This window comes from Salmo salar, chromosome ssa03 (assembly GCF_905237065.1).
Source record: "Salmo salar chromosome ssa03, Ssal_v3.1, whole genome shotgun sequence".
Lineage (NCBI taxonomy): Eukaryota > Metazoa > Chordata > Actinopteri > Salmoniformes > Salmonidae > Salmo > Salmo salar.
The window spans coordinates 37,437,052-37,458,391 of record NC_059444.1 but is presented as its reverse complement, the minus strand read 5'-3'; the positions used below and the strand labels follow the sequence as shown (position 1 = coordinate 37,458,391).

The window sequence follows — 21,340 nt, the reverse complement described above, 5'->3', positions numbered from 1 at the left end:
GACAGTGTCATTTGGATTAATATATCAGAAGAAGATGCGTTACATGATTATCTTTGGCTATACTCATTCATTACAATCATCTCAACTCCAACTAGGTATAAATGTGATCCCCCTCCACCCAGGTTAATAACTTAATTATCTTTGCTAAAAGTTTACTGTAGGGGTGTCAAATTCATTTGGAACTGGGGGCCGCATTCTGTCTTCAAAGAGCCCCAGGGCAATACTGAAAATGTGTCATATTTCCTCACTGTAAAAATTTGCTGAAGAGTCCTCTATGCATCCTTTTGGGATTTTTTCAATTCTCCCCGACTGTCTTGCTTTCATTTCGGTGATTATTAGTGAGCTGGACAGTCAAGAAACTGCATGAATGTAGGCCCATTATAATTTCTACAGTTTCGTTTTGGTTTTAGTCATTTTGAAGTATATTGCGTTAGTGTTCCCCGAAACATCACTGGCGACAAGGAGGGCATAAACAATATCAAACATTTGATTATTCTTCTTAGTTTTTTTGGGAAGCATTTGTCCACATGCTACAACAGTTATTTCAACAACCCAAAAAATTGTACAAAACATATGCATCAAAGGGTAGACTTTAATTTGTGTGTATTCTTTTATACATACATTTAACATGGGAGGTAAAACCATGCTAGTCAGGATTAACATCATGTTAACTGAGGAGACCCACAAACAGCCATGTGCCAGTAAAAGCCCTGGAGAAATCAGAGCAACATTATTCACCTGGCTACAACAATATAAATAAAAGGCTTAAAACAGGGTAGAGTTGTTTAAAAACTCTATAAAGCAGCAATAAAATTAAACATGACAAATGTTGAGAATGTAATTACACTGACCAACATTCAACAAAAACAACTTCAAGGAGTCCTGAATTGGAGTCCAACGTAAAAGTTATAGAAAGAGGCGATTGAGAAGGAGGGGGAAAGTGCTAGGGAGGGAGACGGGTCTAGTCCTCCAGAGTGTAGTTGGGGTTGACGACCAGAACTTCTTCCTGTGCCTCCGTCTCTGACCCTTTCAGCCCTCCCTGAGACAGCTCTATCAGGATATGATCCTACAGATGGAGAGAGAGGAAAAAACAGTAATAGTAAAGATGTCTGTTGGACATTTAAGGTTTGTAAAGGTGTTACTACTCCGACTCAACGCTGCAATGGGTGCGTTTGTGTTTTCTTACGTAGTGCACTAGTCTGTGCAGGACTTTCTCTATCAGGCTCTTCTTGTTGATGAGTTCCTCTTCTGAGTCAATCTCTGACTCCATCTCCTTCAGATACCAGTTGATTACTGCGCTCTTCTTCAACTCCTCTTCCTCCTCAGCTGCGCACACAGGTAAACAGTTAACACATGTAGAATGTGTAGAACGTGTGCGTTTTGGGTGTCTTACCCTCTTCGGCCCTGCGGAGGTGCAGCACCAGCAGGTTGGAGATGCGGCGGTACTCTGGGAAGGTCAGACGCAGCGGCGGCTTGGAGCCGCTGTCAGAGCGGCCGCTCACAGCGTCGGCGTGTCCGTTAACGCCGTTGGTGCCGCTGTTAGTTCCGTTGGAGTGGCTGTTCATTCCGTCGGCGTGCTCGTTAACCAGGCCGTTTACGCCATTCACTCCGTTGGGAACGTCACGACCTGCAGAGAGACAGAGAGGTTTCAGTACATGTAAATATCTGGAGTAAAGCGGCAGTAGTACTAGTGGTTGTGTACCGTTCTCTCCCTCTTCTTCCTCCTCCTCCTCCTCATCTCCTGGTCTTGTTCCAGATTGACGTCAGGCGTCTCCACTCTGATGATGGACTTATTCAGCAGGCGGAACGCCTCCTTCACGTGCTTAGGCTGGACCTGCCGGGAACAACAAACACACGCTTTACGACAGAACACCCTACACACTTTATTAGCACGCAATCTATGACAAACCGACAGAGCAAACGTTATCAGGACAGAACCAAACAACGAAACACAGGTTTTTGAGAGCAGAAAGCAGTTGTGTGTGCGTCTAAGTTCTTGGTACGTTGGGTATAGGGTGTGTGACCTCTAACCTCGTCGCAGCAGTGCATGCGGGCCATGCCCTCAGAGAGGCGGATCATGCTCTCTAGCTGCCGCACCGTGATTCGCCAGGCCGACTTGGCCACGCCCCCAGAGCCGTCGCGCTGACGCAGCCGTTTGTACTGCTCCACGATGAACTCCTCAGACTCACCAGAGATCTACGCACCGACACAAATTCAGCCACATCAGTACTACTCCATTGGAATTGGGCATAAGCCCCATAACAGCACAGAAACACAGGATATGTTTACATGTATACTCAGATTAATATAATACTTCAATTAAAACATTTACATGGACGCATCTGAAATCAGGCTACATTTTGCGAACTCACTTTACTGGCGCGAATGAGAAGCTCGCGCTAGCACACGCGCAGGTCCAATACACTACTGGAACTCCTATTCAGGTGTTTACAAGTCTTAATATTTCGAAAGATTGCTTAAAAAAAAAAGGTGTTTTAAAAAAATAAATCGGTGTATGCTTACTTCTTTTTAAAGGGAAAAGCCACAAAAACAGTATTTTGGTATTCTTTTCATTAGTCCACTGTTGATGCAGTCCCAAAATTGTCAGCAGTCAAGTTTAAGATATTTGACTTTCAAGAAGCAAAGTGTCACCGGCCACATCATCATATGATAATCAGAGTAAGGTGTTTACATGACTAATGCCATAAATCAGCTTAATATCTAATTATTAGAGTGCATGTAAATATACTCAGTGTGAAAATCCTTGAAACACACACACACACACAGCACTTACCTTGGGTTTGAACTGTCGGGCGAAGAGCAGGTATCTTCTTATCTCATCCAGAGAGTAGAGTCTGTCTACTGAGTTCTCAATGCGAGAGTGCAGATCCACGATACGCCTGGCTATGGCATAGTCTGTCACCTACACACACACACACATTTCCATTAGTAATTATACACACACATAAATGTTCTCTCTTACACACACACATAGAACACACCTCATTGCAGTCGTCCACCAGGATGAAGAAGAGGTCGAAGCGGCTCATGATGGGAGCGGACAGGTTGACGTTCTGTTTCAGACTCTTGCTGCGGTCGTAGCGACCACCGACCGGGTTAGCAGCCGCCAGGATGGATGTACGGGCATTCAGAGTGGCCTGGAGGACAGGAAGGAAGGTCAGAAGGACAGAGTGTGCGTGTACCTTGACTCCAGCTTAAGTGATGGTGTGTGTGTGACCTTGACTCCAGCTTTAGTGATGGAGATGGTCTGTTGCTCCATGGCCTCATGGATGGCCACTTGGTCTCTGGTCTCCATCTTGTCAAACTCATCAATACAACACACACCCTGTCGACAAAGAGAAGCACATCCCACTTTAAGCACAAAACACAGACAGAAATTCAAACACACACCACACACGTTGTCAGCGAGCATGAGAGCTCCGGCCTCGATGACGAACTCGTGTGACTCCTCGTCTCGAACCACGGCTGCTGTTAAACCAGCTGCACTGCTGGCCTTCCCACTGGTATACACAGCCCTGGGACTGAACTCCTCCACATGCCTGAGAGAGAGGGGACAGTGTGTGTGTAAGTACACCATGGGTATCAGTGGCAACCCGTCATTCAGGACAGGTGGCACAGAGCCCCACCTGTTTTGGGACTCACATTTTTAGCAACAAACAAATAAATAAATAAATACATGTCCAGTAGCTTTGATTGGACTGATCGTGTCAACATCTCATTTTCACAATCTTAGCTAGCAGTCGTCATCGTGAATCAAGTCTACTGGCAAGTCCTTTTTAACCCTCGTCATATGAAGAGAAAATATCAAACATCAGTGCTCATCGGCCATAGGACATAAACATTACACAACAAGTTGGAAATTGCAAATTCAACAATGAGTGGTTTGGAGGGAATCGTGACAGTGGCTAACTGCAAGCATTGCAACTGGGAAGTCAGACTGGGAAGATGGATGACTGTTCAAAACCTAACTCGGAATTGGAAATCTTTTGATGGCAAAATTTGCCAACGAAGGACCGCCGCGCACAACAAGGTGAGTCATAAAACATCTTATATGCTGCTGCATAAATGATGATATTACGCCAGGGAGACATAGTCAGCCATGTTTTTTCTAAAGGCAGTAAATTAGGCTGAATTAACTGTTTCCCTGCCAGACAAGGCTCCACTGATAGCTAGGTGTAGCGGTGGTAAGGATTCACGCCATGGTGCTGGAAAGAAAGCTCTGCTGTTGAGACAGCTTTATGTAGTCCCTAAAACATTTGTGGGCACCGCTTATCTGCCTTTATAGTGCAATTCATGTATTGTTTAGTGTTGTGGCTTTGTTTGAGATTTACATGCCAAAATCGCCACTGGTGGGTATAGAGATGGAGGTGGTTTTGTGTGAGGGTTAGACATGCATTGTGCAAGTGAATAGGGGTGTAGTGTGCAAGTATGTCGTTGTGTAAGTGTGTAGGCTATAGGGTGGAGGGATTTTTGACATAGAGGAGTGTATAGTGTGTAAGTGTGCAGGGTGTAAGAGTCTTACTTGAGGAACTGGCTCTTGGCGGTAGAGGGGTCTCCTACGATGCAGACGTTCACATCTCCTCTGAGAGATGTTCCCTCCATGGTGGTTTTGGGAACACCCCCGAACAACATCAGCAGGATGCCACGCTTCACCTCGTCATTACCTACACACACATATTATACATTTATTACGCACACAGAATACCCCATGCAAAGGCTGTGTTTGTAGTGATCGTGTAGTGCTGACCGTGTATGGTGGGGAAGAGGCTGGTGCCGAGGTTGTGGTAGAGGTTCTTGTCTTGGCTCATCTCAAACACCTTCTCCCACTCCTGAACTGACATCTGGCTCTTGATGCTCTCTGCTGTCTGATCCTCATCACGCAGCTCCTTCCCTCCGAACTACACACACGATTACAACTCCCTTCAAACAAACGGCGTACATGCATGTGTGATATGGCCACCAGTTTGTAGTGTAGGGGTGTGTGTGTGTGTGTCTCCAAGGTTTGAGTGAGGGTGTCGTACCCTGGGGTTGGTAGGAGCCACATGGCAGGCGAGGAAGGCCAGCCTGTAGGACAGCTCTCTGACTCCCAGGGCTTTAAGACCGCGAAGGCCCTCGTTCTCATAACCCTGTCTCCCTCCTACGCGGGAACTGGTCTCCGCTCGCACACCTAGAGAGAGAGAGATGGGGAAATGGGTCATGCCAGCGTGAACCGTGTACGTGTCATGCCGGTGTGATTGTGTCTGTCGGTGTGTGTGTGTGTGTGTGTGTACATACCTGCGGTGCTGAGCTGGGAGACGTCGGGCACCACTATGAGAGAGCCAGTGATGTCACAGCGGTCTCCGGCCTGGGCCGTCTCTACGGCCTCAGCCCTCAGAATCACCTCTAGGGAGCGGGGGATGGACCCTCTAGGCAGCTCTGCCTGGGTCTCCTGGATACGCACCTACACGCAGAGGTTAAGACGCGAGCGTAAGACACACAGAAGTGTCACACACACACACACACGCCTCAGTACAGACAAACACAATCTACCTTCTGGAAGTCGATGAATTTGGAGCGGTGTGTGTCGAGGTGGAAGCGAGCGCGGTTGCTGCAGACGGGGTTCCTGCAGACGGTGGGCGGGGCGTACTTGAACTGCTGGGGCACGTCCGGACACACCCCCTGGCAGTCCAGACACAGGAACGTCCCGCTCACCTGAAGGAGACAGAACCGAGAGGATCAGACAGTTGTCGCACAGCTAAAGATTTGTTCAGGAACGATATCTGCAGCGCGGCCGTCATTAACTATCCTCACTACTCCCTAGCTCTATACTAGGGTATGCGGTGTGTGCAACTCACCAGTTCTGGGTGTACAGGGTGTGTCCTCACCACCTGTGCACTGATGCGCACCAGAGAGCCAATACGCAAGGAGGACAGCTCACGGATCCTATCACGCAAAAACAAGGACTGTTAGATCACGCGCAAAACATCTTACAGAACAGAACCTGTCGGGAACACTATGTGTGTGACTTGTAACTTCTGTCGGGTATGCGTCTTACTTGTGTCTGGTGGGCAGGTCCTGGACGGCCAAATAGAACTCCTTATTCACAGGGATATTCCCGTGATCCCTAGCAAAGTTCCTCACCGCACGACAGAGGAAGGGATATACTCTGGAGAGAAGGAGAGGTAGAAGGAGAAACAAAAGGAGAGATAGTTTGTTTGCTGGACTGTGTAACGTTTGGATCATCAATAACAGTCAACGTTCTAGGACTGTTCTAAGGGCTCTGTTAAGCCCGAATCAGATACAAAATAGCCGACAAAAGGCGAGACGAGATAAAACGAGCCAGTTTTAGAATTGTGTGTTGTAGAACAGCTGACTAAAGAGGGGGCATTAAGATAAAAGACGGGTGGTTGGGACTGTTTACGGTGTTTCTTTATAATGACGCGGTACAAATTTGAAACTAAATTGCCACTTGTAGCAAACAAGCATAATTAATTACATGCACCAGAAACAGGGCCTATTTCGTGACTTGCCAGATATATAGCTAGCTGCTTGGCTAAAAACAGAACGTCAGCGCACTGTACCTTTCGATTGGCTAAACGGATCCATCTCGTCGCAAGTCTCGATAAGATGTGACATGTTGAACATCGGAAACTTCCGCAGCGGACATGAAACATTCTAAAATTAGACCGCTCAGATCAAGCAAACTTTGTTCTACAACTGCCTCGCCTCCTCTCGGCTGTTGCATCTGAACTGGGCTTTAGAGTTTGGGGAAGGTCTTATGAAGGCCCACACCGTTTTTTTTATGGATTTGTAATAAACGCCTTTTATTTTTTAGGAATAGTGTCTCGCCTCGTCTTCCGGTAATATAACTATAACTACCTGTAGAAGTCCTCCTGGATGGTGGTTGCCAGTTCCTGGTTAAATCCTTCCAGATCAGTGAAGGAGACCAACAGAGTGTTTCTCTCAGGCCTGATCAGCTCCTCAGCATCACGGACATACTTCACCTCACCGTCTGATGTCTGGTACCTACACACACACAAACAAACAGTTTTATTACTCGTATGCATCCCATTTTCATGTATAAGGTTATTAGAGGACTCGTATGAGGCTAGACCGACTATGTGCACATCTTAACCAACTTCAACGTGCTTGTTAGCTTGCTAGGTTTTAACAGTTCCAAAAACGTTTTAAGATGCGATTAAAAAAAAATAAAAAAATAAAGTTGCTGTAGCACAGGGGTTCCCAAATGTTTTCCAACTCGGGGGGGGCACTTCCAGCACTGGGGAACATCCCGCGCGCCACACCCAAGCCCCACGTCTATTTCTATGGGAATAAGCACAGTTCATGACAAACTGTTCACACCCCTCTTGTTGGTGGAGAGAATTTTGCAGTTTTAAAGCTAATCTGCTTGCAATTCTATACATTTGCCATGTCTAATGTGTATTCGTGTGATATGAGTAACAAAAATTACAACAATATCTATGGGCTAAAAACCTAAATGAAAAAACGTTAACTGACATGGGCTAGTTCATTTGGGCATTTCTGACAAGTTATAAATAGCTCTCTTAGGTATGCAATGACTAACATGACAAGAGCAACTGACGATGCCCTACCCAATTCAAATCGAATTGTATTTGTCACATGCGCCAAATACAACAGGTTACAGTGAAATACTTACAAGCCCTTAACCAACAATGCAGTTAAGAAAAAATTAACACAAAACTAAATTAAAAATAAGAAAAAGTAACAAATAATTAAACAGCAGTAGTAAAATAACAATAGCGAGGCTATATTCAGGGGGTACCGATACAGAGTCAATGTGCAGGGGCACCGGTTAGTCGAGGTAATATGTAGGTAGAGTTATTAAAGTGACTATGCATAGATAATAAACAGAGTAGCAGCAGCGTAAAAGTGGGGGGCAATGCAAATAGTCTGGGTAGCCATTTGATTAGATGTTCAGGAGTCTTATGGCTTGGGGGTAGAAGCTGTTTAGAAGCCTCTTGGACCTAGACTTGGCGCTCCGGTACCGCTTGCTTGCGGTAGCAGAGAGAACAGTCTATGACTAGGGTGGCTGGAGTCAGGCAGTGATGCAACCAGTCAGGATGCTGTTGATGGTGCAGCTGTAGAACCTTTTGAGGATCTGAGGACCCGTGCCAAATCTTTTCAGTCTCCTGAGGGTTAATAGGTTTTGTCATGCCCTCTTCGGGACTGTCTTGGTGTGCTTGGACCATGTTAGTTTGTTGGTGATGTGAACACCAAGGAACTTGAAGCTCTCAACCTGCTCCACTACAGCCCCGTCGATGAGAATGGGGGTGTGTTTGGTACTCCTTTTCCTGTAGTCCACAATCATCACCTTTGTCTTGATCACGTTGAGGGAGAGGTTGTTGTCCTGGCACCACATGGCCAAGTCTCTGACCTCCTCCCTATAGGCTGTCTCGTCATTGATCAGGCCTACTACTGTTGTGTCATTGGCAAACTTAATGATGGTGTGAATTTCGTACATTCTACTGCTACAACTTTTAAGAGTAAGTTTAAAGCAAGACTAAGTTTCTTACAACAACAAAAAACATATCCAGTCCATAGTTTGGACACACTTACCTATTCAAGGGTTTTTGTTTCTTTTTACTATTTTCCACATTCTATAATAATAGTGAAGACATCAGAACTATGAAATAACAAATATGGAATCAAGTAGTAACCAAAAAGAGTGTTATATTTGAGATTCATTAAAAGTAGCCACCCTTTGCCTTGACAGCTTTGCACACTCTTGGCATTCTCTCATGAGTTAGTCACCTGGAATGCTTTTCAATTAACAGGTGTGCCTTGTTAAAAGTAAATTTGTGGAATTTCTTTCCTTAATTCGTTTGAGCCAATCAGTTGTATTGTGACAAGGTAGGGGTGTTATACAGATAGCCCTACTTAGTAAAAGACCAAGTCCATATTATGGCAAGAACAGCTCAAATAAGCAAAGAGAAAATACAGTCCATCAATACTTTAAGACATGAAGGTCAGTCAATACAGAACATTAAGAACTTTGAAAGCTTCTTCAAGTGCAGTCGCAAAAACCATCAAGCGCTATGATGAAACTGGCTCTCATGAGGACCGCCACAGGAATGGAAGACCCAGAGTTACCTCTGCTGCAGAGGATAAGCTCATTAGAGTTACCAGCTTCAGAAATCAGCAATTACCTGCACCTCAGATTGCAAGCCAAATAAATGTTTCAGAGTTCAAGTAACAGACACATCAACATTAACTGTTCAGAGCAGACTGTAGGAATCAGGCCTTTATGTTTGAATTGCAGCAAAGAAACCACTACTAAAAGAACACCAGTAAGAAGAAGAGACTTTCTTGGGCCAAGAAACATGAGCAATGGACATTAGACCAGTGGAAATCTGTCCTTTGGTCTGATGAGTCCAAATTTGAGATTTTTGGTTCCAACGGCAGTGTCTTTGTAAGACGCATAATAGGTGAATGGATGATCTCCGCATGTGTGGTTCCCACATTGAAGCATGGAGGAGGAGGTGTAATGGTGTGGGGGTGCTTTGCTGGTGACACGGCCTGTGATTTATTTAGAATTCAAGCCACACTTAACCAGCATGGCTACCACAGCATCCTGCAGTGATATGTCATCCCATCTGGTTTGCACTTAGTGGGACTAACATTTGTTTTTCAACAGGACAATGACCCAAAACACACCTCCAGGCTGTGTATGGGCTATTTGACCATGAAGGAGAGTGATGGAGTGCTGCATCAGATGACCTGGCCTCCGCAATCACCCAACCTCAACCCATTTGAGATGGATTGGGTTCAGTTGGACCCCAGAGTGAAGGGTAAAACAGCCAACAAGTGCTCAGCGTATGTGGGAACTCCTTTAAGACTGTTGGAAAAGCATTCCAGGTGTCTACCTCATGAAGCTGGTTGAGAGAATGCCAAGAGTGTGCAAAGCTGTCATCAACTCAGAGGGTGGCTACTTTGAAGAATCTAAAATATATTTTTATTTGTTTAACACTTTTTTGGTTACTACATGATTCCATGTGTTATTTCAAAAATAGTGATGTCTTCACTATTATTCTACAATGTGGAACATAAAGAAACGCTTGAATGATTAGGTCCAAACTTTTGACTGGTACTAATAAATATATATGTTTAATCTAGACATAACATTGTTGTCTCTCTAGTTTTGCTAGATATCCAATAGCTATTATCTAGCTATCTATAAATCTACCAGTCAGCAAACGTTAGGTAACAAGAACAATAAAATAATGTCACTCACTCTTCTAAGAAAGCCTGGAAAAGCTTCTGGCATTTCTCTGCCAACTCGTCTTTCACCATCTGTCCCGCATTCTCCTGAGTCGTCTGTGCAAGATCCATCTTTTCACTGGATTAATACTGAAATTTAAAATTGTTTCTAAAATCTCTTCCGTCTTCACTTGACGAAACATGCACGCTGGAGAAGAAAAAGTGGACTTTTCGCGCGAAAACAAGGACCATGTGACGTTTGGGGCGACACAGTTGACCAATCCCATCGTTGTATCTTGACACCGTGTAAAAGACTGAAAGATTCTAGCCAATCAAATGTGGTATGCAAATACGAACCCCTTTTCTCCTTGTCGGAGCAACGTTGTGTAAAACCATAGCGCTTTACAGGTAGAAGCTACTTCCAGAGTGATGGTGGGGTACAGTTCTGCGATTTCGCCACTAGAGGTAGCTGTTGAACGGATAGAGCAGGTTCTCAAATGCAGCATTATTATATTTGCGTGTTGGTTTTGTAAAAACGTGTTATGGGTGTAAAATGGCACAGTGATGCCATCTGTTGGTAAATGTTACTTACTGCAACCGGTGTGCTTGGGATACCCGGATGTCTTGCAATATACTGAACAAGACTGGTTACTCGCATCAATGCCTCTGTCTCGTCATTTAACATTCAAACAAAACTGTCTGGTTTCATGGTCTTCCACAGGGGAAGGACGAGGACCATAGCCTGTCAGTCCTCTCTGGCAAAATGCCTTTCTCTCTCATCTCTCCTCCAGAGAGTACACAGAAGTTAACTCTTATCTGACAGGTGAGAGCAACATGGAGATCGCTTATCACCTGCCATCAGGGCTGGGTAAGTTACTTTCTAAATGTAATCCGTTAAAGTTACTAGTTACCTGTCCAAAATTGTAATCAGTAACGATTTTTGGATTATCCAAACTCAGTAATGTAATCTGATTACATTCAGTTACTTTTAGATTACTTTCCCCTTAAGAGGCATTAGAAGAAGACCAAAATGTATGTTACCAATTGAACGACATCTATTGCAGGATAAATCAATGTTAAAGTTTACATAGCTGGCCATATATGGATGTTAAATTTTACTTTATGGGTTGGTTATGTAGGCTTCTTCTAACCCATCGCTTTCTACTACATCTAATAATACGATTAAATTATCTCTTTACATTAAAAACCAAAGTCTTATCAGAATTTCAGTCATTCCCGTAAATGTTATACCCCTTGATCTTCAAGAATAAGACTTGGAAATATGGAAGTATAGATTAGCCAAATTGTTTTACCTAAGCATGACCCCAAAACTAAGGACTTATTAGCCAGCCCTTCTCTGCTGTTTATGATTTTGTTGTCATGGAGGACTGATTGGGCTCATTGAATCGAGTTGAAAAATAAATGCTGCGCTCATGGAATGGCATGCTTTGAGCTCTACTGAAAAGTGCTATTTACATGTGAAAAATGAATGCCATATGCTGCATTTGCTATAGGCCTATTGTTTATCTTTGTGTTGGTGACACTTTGATATCTTGATAATATGCAGCTGTTTAAAGTACAAATCCAAAGATGAAACAATAAGAAAACGGTTGCCCCACCTCTGTTTTGGTAAAAAGCTGAGGGATGGGCCTGGAGAAATGTAATCACTCAGATTAATAGACAGAGCTATAGATGCAAGGACTGACCATCCATGATATCAGAAGTATTGTTTTAACCATGTTATGAGGCTATACAGTGTTTGTTTACATTTACAATGTTTACAAACATTGGAGAAAAACAAGTTTATATTTTGGGTCCTCATGGAGTGACAGTTGAACTATGCTCATGAGGCATTTGTAAGTTCTATTCATCAGGAATCAATGGATATATATATTTTTTTAAATATAAGTTCAAAAATGGATGTAGCAACTACAGATTGCCCCTTTAAGGCTGTCAAAAGTGTGCGAGTTTGAACATGTGTCCATTAGGCCAATGGAATTAGATTGAGCAATAAAAGCTCCACTTTTATTCCATAGGCTGGGATCCGCAATATGCAGCTGGTGCAAGAGCACATTTTTTCACTGGCTGTCCACTGGTTTCAAAAACAATTATTGATAGGCAGCTTAAACTTCTTGAATTCATCCATTATTGGGTTCAAATAGACATTTAGATTTGTGAACAGCCATCCACAACAACCACAATCCGTGAGGCCGAAATAACTAAATGAGAGAGCAGCAGTGTGATTCACATCAATGCGCTATGTAGATAACAATAATAAGTGATGTCCGTACTACATCACTGCTGTCATCCTTTACCTCCAAGCGTTTATTCACGTTGGATAATCATTGGATGACGACAGCAATCGTACCATTGGAAGACATAGCTTGGGCTGTATCCTACAAAAGCCTATTCCTGCTCTTTTCCCGTGATCCATCAAACCCATTTGGTGTGTCGTCATAGTGGACTTTGATTTGTGGTAAAACTCGCTCAGGATGGAACAAACTTAAATGTGCGCCTTTTTTCAACGCTGATTTGAATATCATTGAGAAAACAGAGACATGTCGAAAAAAAATTCTGCAAACCTCCTTTCTGAATTTAAAAGTAATCCTCAAAGTAATCACATAGTTTTTCAAAAGTATCTGTAATCTGATGACAATATTTTTGCTGGTAACGTAACGGATTACAGTTACCGTTTTAAAAAAATAATCCGTTACTCCCCTACTCTGCCTGCCATTCACCTGTCCAGTTTTTCCACATTCTCTGCTGCAGAGGATAAATTCATTAGAGTTACCAGCTTCAGAAATCAGCAATTAACTGCACCTCAGATTGCAGGCCAAATAAATGTTTCACAGAGTTCAAGTAACAGACACATCTCAACATTAACTGCTCAGAGGAGACTGCGTGAATCATGTTCGAATTGCTGCAAAGAAACCACTACTAAAGGACAGCAGTAAGAAGAAGATACTTTTTCTTGGGCCAAGAAACATGAGCAGTAGTACTTGCTGAGCAAGCAGCGTGATTCCTTTAAATATGTATTCACATGTCCAGTGTTTTTACACCAGAGCAGATAAAGGAGAAGAAGCCCGTTTATACCATTAAAGGGATAGTATGGGACTTTGGCAATGAGGCCCTTAATCTATACTGAACAAAAATATATTAAATCAAATAAAACGTTATTTGTCACATGCGCCGAATACAACAGGTGTAGACCTTACAGTGAAATGGTTACGTACAAGCCCTTAACCAACAATGCAGTTTTAAGACAAATAAGTTTTAAAGTATTTACTAAAATAAACTGAAGTAAAAAAATAAATAAAAAAAAGAAAGTAGAAAAATAATAAATAATTAAAGAGCAACAATAAAATAACAGTAGCGAGGGTATATACAGGGGGTCAATGTGCAGGGCACAGTAATATGTACATGTAGGGAAAGTGACTATGCATAAATAATAAACAGAGAGTAGCAGCAGCGCCAATAGTCCAGGTAGCCATTTGATTAGCTGTTCATGAGTCTTATGGCTTGGGGGTAGAAGCTGTTAAGAAGCCTGTTAAGAAGCCACATGTAAAGTGTTTCATGAGCTGAATTTAAAGATCCCAGAAATTTCCCATACTCACAAAAAGCTTATTTCTCTCAAATTTGGGGTACACGTTTGTTTACATCCCTCTTAGTGAGCCTTTCTCCTTTGACAAGGCAATCCATCCACCTGACGTGTATGGCATATCAAGAAGCTGATTAAACAGCATGATCATTACACAAGTGCACCTTGTGCTGGGGACAATAAAAGGCCACTAAACTGTGCAGTTTTGTCATACAACACAATGCCACAGATGTGTCAAGTTTTGAAAGAGTGTGCAATTTGCATGCTGACTGCAGGAATTTCCATCAGAGAGGTTGACAGAGAATTACATTTTCATTTTGTCTACCATAAGCCTCCTCCAATGTCGTTTTAGAGAATTTGGCAGTACGGCCTCACCGCAGACCACGTGTGACCATTCCAGCCCAGGACCTCCACAGTCGGCTTCTTCTTCTGCGGGATCGTCTGAGACCAGCGACCCAGACAGCTGATGAAACGGTGGGTTTACACAACCAAAGAATTTCTGCACAAAGTGTCAGAAACCATCTCATGGAAGCTCATCTGTGTGCTCGTCGTTCTCACCAGGGGCTTGACCTGACTGCAGTTCGGCGTCGTAACTGACTTCAGAGGGCAAATGCTCACCTTGGTCACTGGCACGCTGGAGAAGTGTGGTCTTCACGGATGAATCCCGGTTTCTACCATACCGGGCAGATGGCGTCATTTGGGCAAGCGGTTTCCTGATGTCAATGTTGCAAACAGAGTGCCCCATGGTGGCGGTGGGGTTATGGTAAGGGCAGGCATAAGCTACGGACAACAAACACAATTGCATTTAGTCGATTTTATCTATTTGAATGCACAGAGATACTGTGACAAGATCCTGAGGTCCATTGTTGTGCCATTCATCCACCGCCATCACCTCCATGTTTCAGCATGATAATGCACGGCCCCATGTCGCAAGAATCTGTTCACAATTCCTGGAAGCTGAAAATGTCCCAGTTCCTCCATGGCCTGAGTTCTCACCAGACATGTCACCCATTGAGCAAGTTTGGGATGCTCCAGATAAACATGTACAACAGCGTGTTCCAGTTCCCGCCAATATCCAGAAACTTCGCACAGACATCGAAGAGGAGTGGGACAACATTCCACAGGGCACAATCAACAGCCTGATCAACTGTATGCGAAGGAGATGTGTGAAGCTGAATGAAGCAAATAGTCACACCAGATGCTGACTGTTTTTCTGATCTATACCCCTACTTTTTTTTTTTTTTTTATCTATCTGTGACCTACAGATGCATACCTGTAATCTCAGTCATGTGAAATCCCTAGATTAGGGCCTAATGCATTCATTTCAATTGACTAATTTCCTTATATGAAATGCAACTCTGTTGCATGTTGCATTTTTATATTTTTATTCAGTGTACTTCCCCAGAGTCAGATGAACGTGTGGATACTATTTTTATGTCTCTGAGTTGAATATGGGCTTCACTGCCAAAATGGTGTACTATTCCTTTAAGATGTAGCCCATCTCAGTCTGAATTTCCCAGGATTGTTCAGAGCCTCACCAACAGGAAAGTCTGTCTTGCATTGACAGACGAGTTAACATTCTATAGGCAGTAGACAAGTACACACACCCGAGCGTATAGACCATCACTATAGTGGTGCCGGGGGGTAGAAGGAGAGAGGAAAATAGAGGAGACGAGTGATGAGAAGAATGAGGGGTAAAATTGAGGGCATTTGTGTCTGTTTCAAAGCTGGATGTACATATCTTTACAGGTGTGTATGCGTGTACGTGTCTGCATGTGTACAGGAGTGTCTGTGTGTGAGAGATCTTTCCAGCTGTTTGCTTTTCCTAAATACAGAGGGAGGAAGTCCTTCCTGTTATGAATACTCTATGACTAGAGGAGAATAATATGTGTGTGTGTGTGTGTGTGTGTGTGTGTGTGTGTGTGTGTGTGTGTCACCAAACCCTTGACACATTAGCAGCTGCATGGGTTTGGGAAGTGGTACGTTTTGGATGTGGGGTATGCCTTGTGCATCCGTGTGTGTGTGTGTGTGACCGTGCGTGCATCCGTGTGTGTGGCTGAGGGGTGACTGATTCGGGAATGGGTACTTGTTAGGGAGTGTTGATTTGTCTTCTCTTCTCTCTGTTTTCTTCATTCTTCCTCCTCCTCTTCCTCCCTCTCTCTGCCAGGAAGCTCTGTTTTAATGCTGGGAGAGGCAGTCAACTTCCAGCTTCTGTTTCTCCTGCTTCCGTGTGTGTATGGGAAGTGCTTGAGAGGCCCTGGGAAAATTGACTCTGCTCGTCACTCACCGAGCCACCCTCCCATGTAACCTACTTGGCTCTAAGTTGAAACGGCTCAGCTGGCCAGCAGAAACAGCAATACTGTGAGTTCCCTACCTAGTGTTCCCTACTGTTTCTTTCCACCACCTTTTATTTTACACCAACATCCTACTTATGTGGGGAAATACTCTTTTCTTGGTCCTCTGTTCTGGTGCGTGTGCGCGTGTGTGTGTGTGTGTGTCCCTCGGGTGGTCTGTAAAACAGCTGAAGGTATGGAGCTAAACCAGCTGGTTACCAGCGCTGTCGTTGGAACAGGCTCCATGGTAACCCTGTTAGACCAGAAACACCTGCTCGCCTGTGTGTGTGTGTGTGTGTGTGTGTGTGTGTGTGTGTGTGTTCTGAGTCAGTTCATGCCCATATACTGTAAGTGTTGTAGGCCTACAAGAGACTCTGCTGTAGTAGTGTTCATATTTGTGTCATAAGGCCTGATAACAATCCCCCCAAAAAACGCATTTTCACTTCAGTCTTTTGGAGTCTACATGAGAGTGGGTGCAAAGTGGAGTTCTAATTAGGCCTATGAGGAGAGGGAGATACAGTGGAGAGAGAGAGAGAGAGAGAGAGAGAGAGAGAGAGAGAGAGAGAGAGAGAGAGAGAGAGAGAGAGAGAGAGGGGGGGTACAGATTTGGGATCTTAATTTGATCACTGTGTTGATGACAATTTTGTGAAGTGTATTCAAGGTTTAAAAATGCTTCTGAAGTTTGTAATTTCCACTTTGAAATGTCAGACTCTATTTGCCCTGACGTGAAATGTATCAACCCATACAAAACATAAATGATCATCCACATAATAATTCACATTCCTGTTGCTGCAGGAGTTTTTGTAGCAAACTGGCTCAAATTAAGATCCTACTGTATAAGGGTGTGAGAGTGGTAAGGGCAGGGTGACACCTTCGTCAGTGTTGTCTGGGTCTGACTCTATGTCTGCACAGGATATGCCTCACCTATAACGAACATCACACCCACGGTGTATACCACAACCCTAAACACACATCTACCTGAACCCTTCACAGGCTGTGGGTAGACTGAGCGCCCAAAATGCGCAATGGCACCGTGCGCCTGGAGTATGGACTAGCGTACTGAGAGGCGACACGGTTATAACACACACACACACGGTTCATTTATTGTCAAAGAACCCGTGGGAGAACATGGTATTTAACAGAACGGAGAACGGGAGGAGACACTATCTGATCTGAGAATAATATCACACACACACACACACACACACAATAATAATAATATCAGATGACGCAAGTCAGAGAATTCTCTCACACACCTGTGCACTTCTTCATGGTGCCACTCATGCAGGACTGTTCTGATTCAGCTCTGTGTCAAAGGGACAAAGTGGTGCAAACACAAATCTCGCTCTCCCTCTCTCTCAATTTATCTCACTCACCCACAGCAGCTGTACCCTCATACATACAGATGCACTACAGCTGTGCGGTGAGAATGTGTTTATAACGTTTCCCCTCTCCTTTATTGTTTGACTGTCAATAGACAACAACAGTATTATATCATCATGCCATTGTCAACAATATTATTCTCACAGATGTGATGTTAGGGGCCTAAACTGTAAACAAAGGCGTGCGCGCGCACGCACACACACACATGCACACACTCAAATATCCTGTGATAGAGCCACTCTCAGCACCTGACACCTCGAAAACAGGAAAAGCATTTCAGCGGGTCACAGATGTGTGTGAGTGTGTGTGAGTGTGTGTATGTGTGTGTGTGTGTGTGTGTGTGTGTGTGTGTGTGTGTGTGTGTGTGTGTGTGTGTGTGTGTGTGTGTGTGTGTGTGTGTGTGTGTGTGTGTGTGTGTGTGTGTGTGTGTGTGTTGGGGGCGGAGCAAGGGTGGAAAAAGGGTAGGCTCAGCTATTTAACCTCACCGGGTACAGAACTTTACTCCATTTGGAGAAGAGAAAGACAGAAGTGGCAGGAGAGAACAGAGGGAGAGACTAAAATATAGCTGTCTCCATCATGTCCTACTACGAGGTATGGCTTGTTTTAGCATTTAGGCCTTGTTAACAAAACTTTTCGGGGACTTTATATGGCTGTCAGCATTTGTCTTGGTTATCATGTTAATCACTAATCAGATTGTAGAATCGGTTCTTAAAATGTTGCACATCGTATTTTTTAAGTGTACTCAATTATCCTTCTCTCTCCCTCTCTCTGTAGCACTTTGTGATACAAGAATCGGATTATGACTACAATGACACGATTTCCGGTTTTGGTTCTGGCTTGGGCGATTTCGGCGCTGGATTTGAGGAGCCATGTGACCGTGAACTGCTGAGCCCCAGCGTGCAGAGTATCTTCATCCCGGTGGTGTACGGTTTCATCTTCACCCTGGGGATCACCGGGAATGGCCTGGTGGTGTTTGTACTGGGCTGCCAGCGGAAGGCCCGGCTCAGCCTAACGGACCGCTACCGGCTGCACCTCTCCGCCGCCGACCTTCTCTTCGTGCTGGCGTTGCCCTTCTGGGCTGTGGACGCAGCACTAGGGGACTGGCGCTTTGGAGCAGTCACATGTGTCGGCGTGCATGTCATCTACACGGTGAACCTGTATGGCAGCGTGCTGATCCTGGCCTTCATCAGTCTGGACCGCTACCTGGCCGTGGTCAAAGCCACGGACACCAGCACCACACACATCCGGCAACGGCTAGCTCGCAGGTATGTGTACGCTGGTGCCTGGCTGCCTGCTTGTCTCCTCGCCATCCCAGACATGGTGTTCGCTCGGACTCAGGAGGCAGGGGAAGGGGAGATGGTGTGTGCAAGGCTCTATCCGCCAGAGAACGCCCCACTGTGGGTGTCGCTGTTTCACCTTCAAACGGTGCTGGTGGGGCTGGTGGTGCCGGGCCTGGTGCTACTGGTGTGTTACTGTGTGATCGTGTCCAGGCTGACCCGCGGCCCTCTGGGAGGCCAGAGGCAGAAGAGGAGGGCGGTGCGGACCACTGTGGCTTTGGTTCTCTGTTTCTTCCTCTGCTGGCTGCCGTACTGCATTGGTATCACAGTGGATGCTCTCCTCCGCTTGGAGCTGATCCCGCGGGGCTGTACGTTGGAGTCAGGCCTGGGGTTGTGGTTAGCGGTGTCTGAGCCAATGGCGTACGCCCATTGCTGCTTGAACCCGCTGCTCTACGCCTTCCTGGGTGTGGGTTTCAAGAGTTCTGCTCGCCGCGCCCTCACACTTACACGCATGTCCAGCCTGAAGATTCTCCCGCGTAGACGAACAGGCGCCACGACGTCCACAACGACAGAGTCAGAGTCATCTAGTCTGCACTCCAGCTAAGAAAGATAATAGTCTATAGCCTAATAGTGTGTGTGTGTGTGTGTGTGTGTGTGTGTGTGTGTGTGTGTGTGTGTGTGTGTGTGTGTGTGTGTGTGTGTGTGTGTGTGTGTGTGTGTGTGTGTGTGTGTGTGTGTGTGTGTGAGAGAGAGAGACAGGAGAGTAAGACTGCTGGTCAGTTCTTTCTAATGTCTTGAGATGTTTTTGTAAATATTTTTTGCTTTGCCAGCATTCACTGTTGTTATGGTATGCAAGTATGTATGTATGCTTTTTTTTAAACTTCTAAACATGTTTGTAATAAAATGTAAAAAAAAAAAAACATGATTAATCTTCACTTGGTTCTCTCATTGAGTGGTGTTACGGTGTGCGTGCGTGTGTGTGTGTGTAAGAGAGAGAGAAAGAGAAAGAGAGATGAGGTGTAATCTTCACGCTCTTGAAAGTGAAACGTATAAATCCCCATGGTACGGTTGGCCAGTCAAGCTCACTTAAACCATCCTGCTGTGTGTGTGGGCAGGGGGGGGTGGACATTTATTGTTTCTCCAGATGTTGTTATGGGAACTGTATAGCCCCCACCCACACAGGTAAGGGACTATTTGTGTGTGTCACATCCCGTTATGATCATCATGGCATTGCTGCCCCCCTACCCACACACACACATTCACATTGAAAATGAAATTGGCTGATGTTTCAGACCATAGCCACGGGATGTAGGGGTGCTGAGGGGGCTACAGCACCCCCTGATATATCACCCCCAAGAATAATACAGACAAAAGAAAAGTAGGAAAAAAAGTATTTCTCACAAAAATTGGTGCACTAGGCCTTTATTACTTCTGTCAGCCCAAAACATCTCTGGTGGCCATGTTCAGACGTGTGATACTGGACCAGGTGTCAGTGTTCACAACAGCAGAGGAGTTTTTTGCATCTTAACAACAGACAAATATTCCTGTGTGTGTGTGTGTGTCTCTGTCTGTCTGTCTGTCTGTCTGTCTGTCTGTCTGTCTGTCTGTCTGTCTGTCTGTCTGTCTGTCTGTCTGTCTGTATACAGTGCCTTGCGAAAGTATTCGGCCCCCTTGAACTTTTCGACCTTTTGCCACATTTCAGGCTTCAAACATAAAGATATAAAACTGTAATTTTTTGTGAAGAATCAACAACAAGTGGCACACAATCATGAAGTGGAACGAAATTTATTGGATATTTCAAACTTTTTTAACAAATAAAAAACTGAAAAATTGGGCGTGCAAAATTATTCAGCCCTCTTAAGTTAAGACTTTGTAGCGCCACCTTTTGCTGCGATTACAGCTGTAAGTCGCTTGGGGTATGTCTCTATCAGTTTTGCACATCGAGAGACTGACATTTTTGCCCATTCCTCCTTGCAAAACAGCTCGAGGTCAGTGAGGTTGGATGGAGAGCGTTTGTGAACAGCAGTTTTCAGTTCTTTCCACAGATTCTGGACTGGATTCAGGTCTGGACTTTGACTTGGCCATTCTAACACCTAGATATGTTTATTTGTGAACCATTCCATTGTAGATTTTGCTTTATGTTTTGGATCATTGTCTTGTTGGAAGACAAATCTCCGTCCCAGTCTCAGGTCTTTTGCAAACTCCATCAGGTTTTCTTCCAGAATGGTCCTGTATTTGGCTCCATCCATCTTCCCATCAATTTTAACCATCTTCCCTGCCCCTGCTGAAGAAAAGCAGGCCCAAACCATGATGCTGCCACCACCATGTTTGACAGTGGGGATGGTGTGTTCAGGGTGATGAGCTGTGTTGCTTTTACGCCAAACATAACGTTTTGCATTGTTGCCAAAAAGTTGGATTTTGGTTTCATCTGACCAGAGCACCTTCTTCCACATGTTTGGTGTGTCTCCCAGGTGGCTAGTGGCAAACTTTAAACAACACTTTTTATGGAT

General features: G+C 44.6%; 2 protein-coding genes across 2 annotated transcripts; one reads left to right on the top strand and one right to left on the bottom strand.

Annotated features, from left to right (window-relative positions):
* Window positions 1–574: 574 nt before the first annotated feature.
* On the bottom strand, window positions 575–10,429 carry mc6zb (Zygotic DNA replication licensing factor mcm6-B). The gene is given in 19 exon segments (NM_001173752.1): window positions 575–1,066; window positions 1,187–1,326; window positions 1,394–1,627; window positions 1,703–1,730; window positions 1,733–1,834; window positions 2,032–2,196; window positions 2,795–2,923; window positions 3,003–3,158; window positions 3,239–3,346; window positions 3,419–3,560; window positions 4,544–4,685; window positions 4,769–4,919; window positions 5,043–5,188; window positions 5,296–5,461; window positions 5,551–5,712; window positions 5,856–5,943; window positions 6,056–6,166; window positions 6,880–7,026; window positions 10,274–10,429. Coding segments are annotated over 19 exon segments (2,520 nt in total). The 5' UTR covers window positions 10,372–10,429; the 3' UTR covers window positions 575–961.
* A 7,570-nt stretch (window positions 10,430–17,999) lies between these two features.
* On the top strand, window positions 18,000–19,755 carry LOC106600212 (C-X-C chemokine receptor type 4). Its single transcript, XM_014191536.2, has 2 exons — window positions 18,000–18,144; window positions 18,328–19,755. The coding sequence occupies exons 1-2, from the start codon at window positions 18,130–18,132 to the stop codon at window positions 19,432–19,434; spliced, it is 1,122 nt and encodes a 373-aa protein (XP_014047011.1). The 5' UTR covers window positions 18,000–18,129; the 3' UTR covers window positions 19,435–19,755.
* Window positions 19,756–21,340: the final 1,585 nt, after the last annotated feature.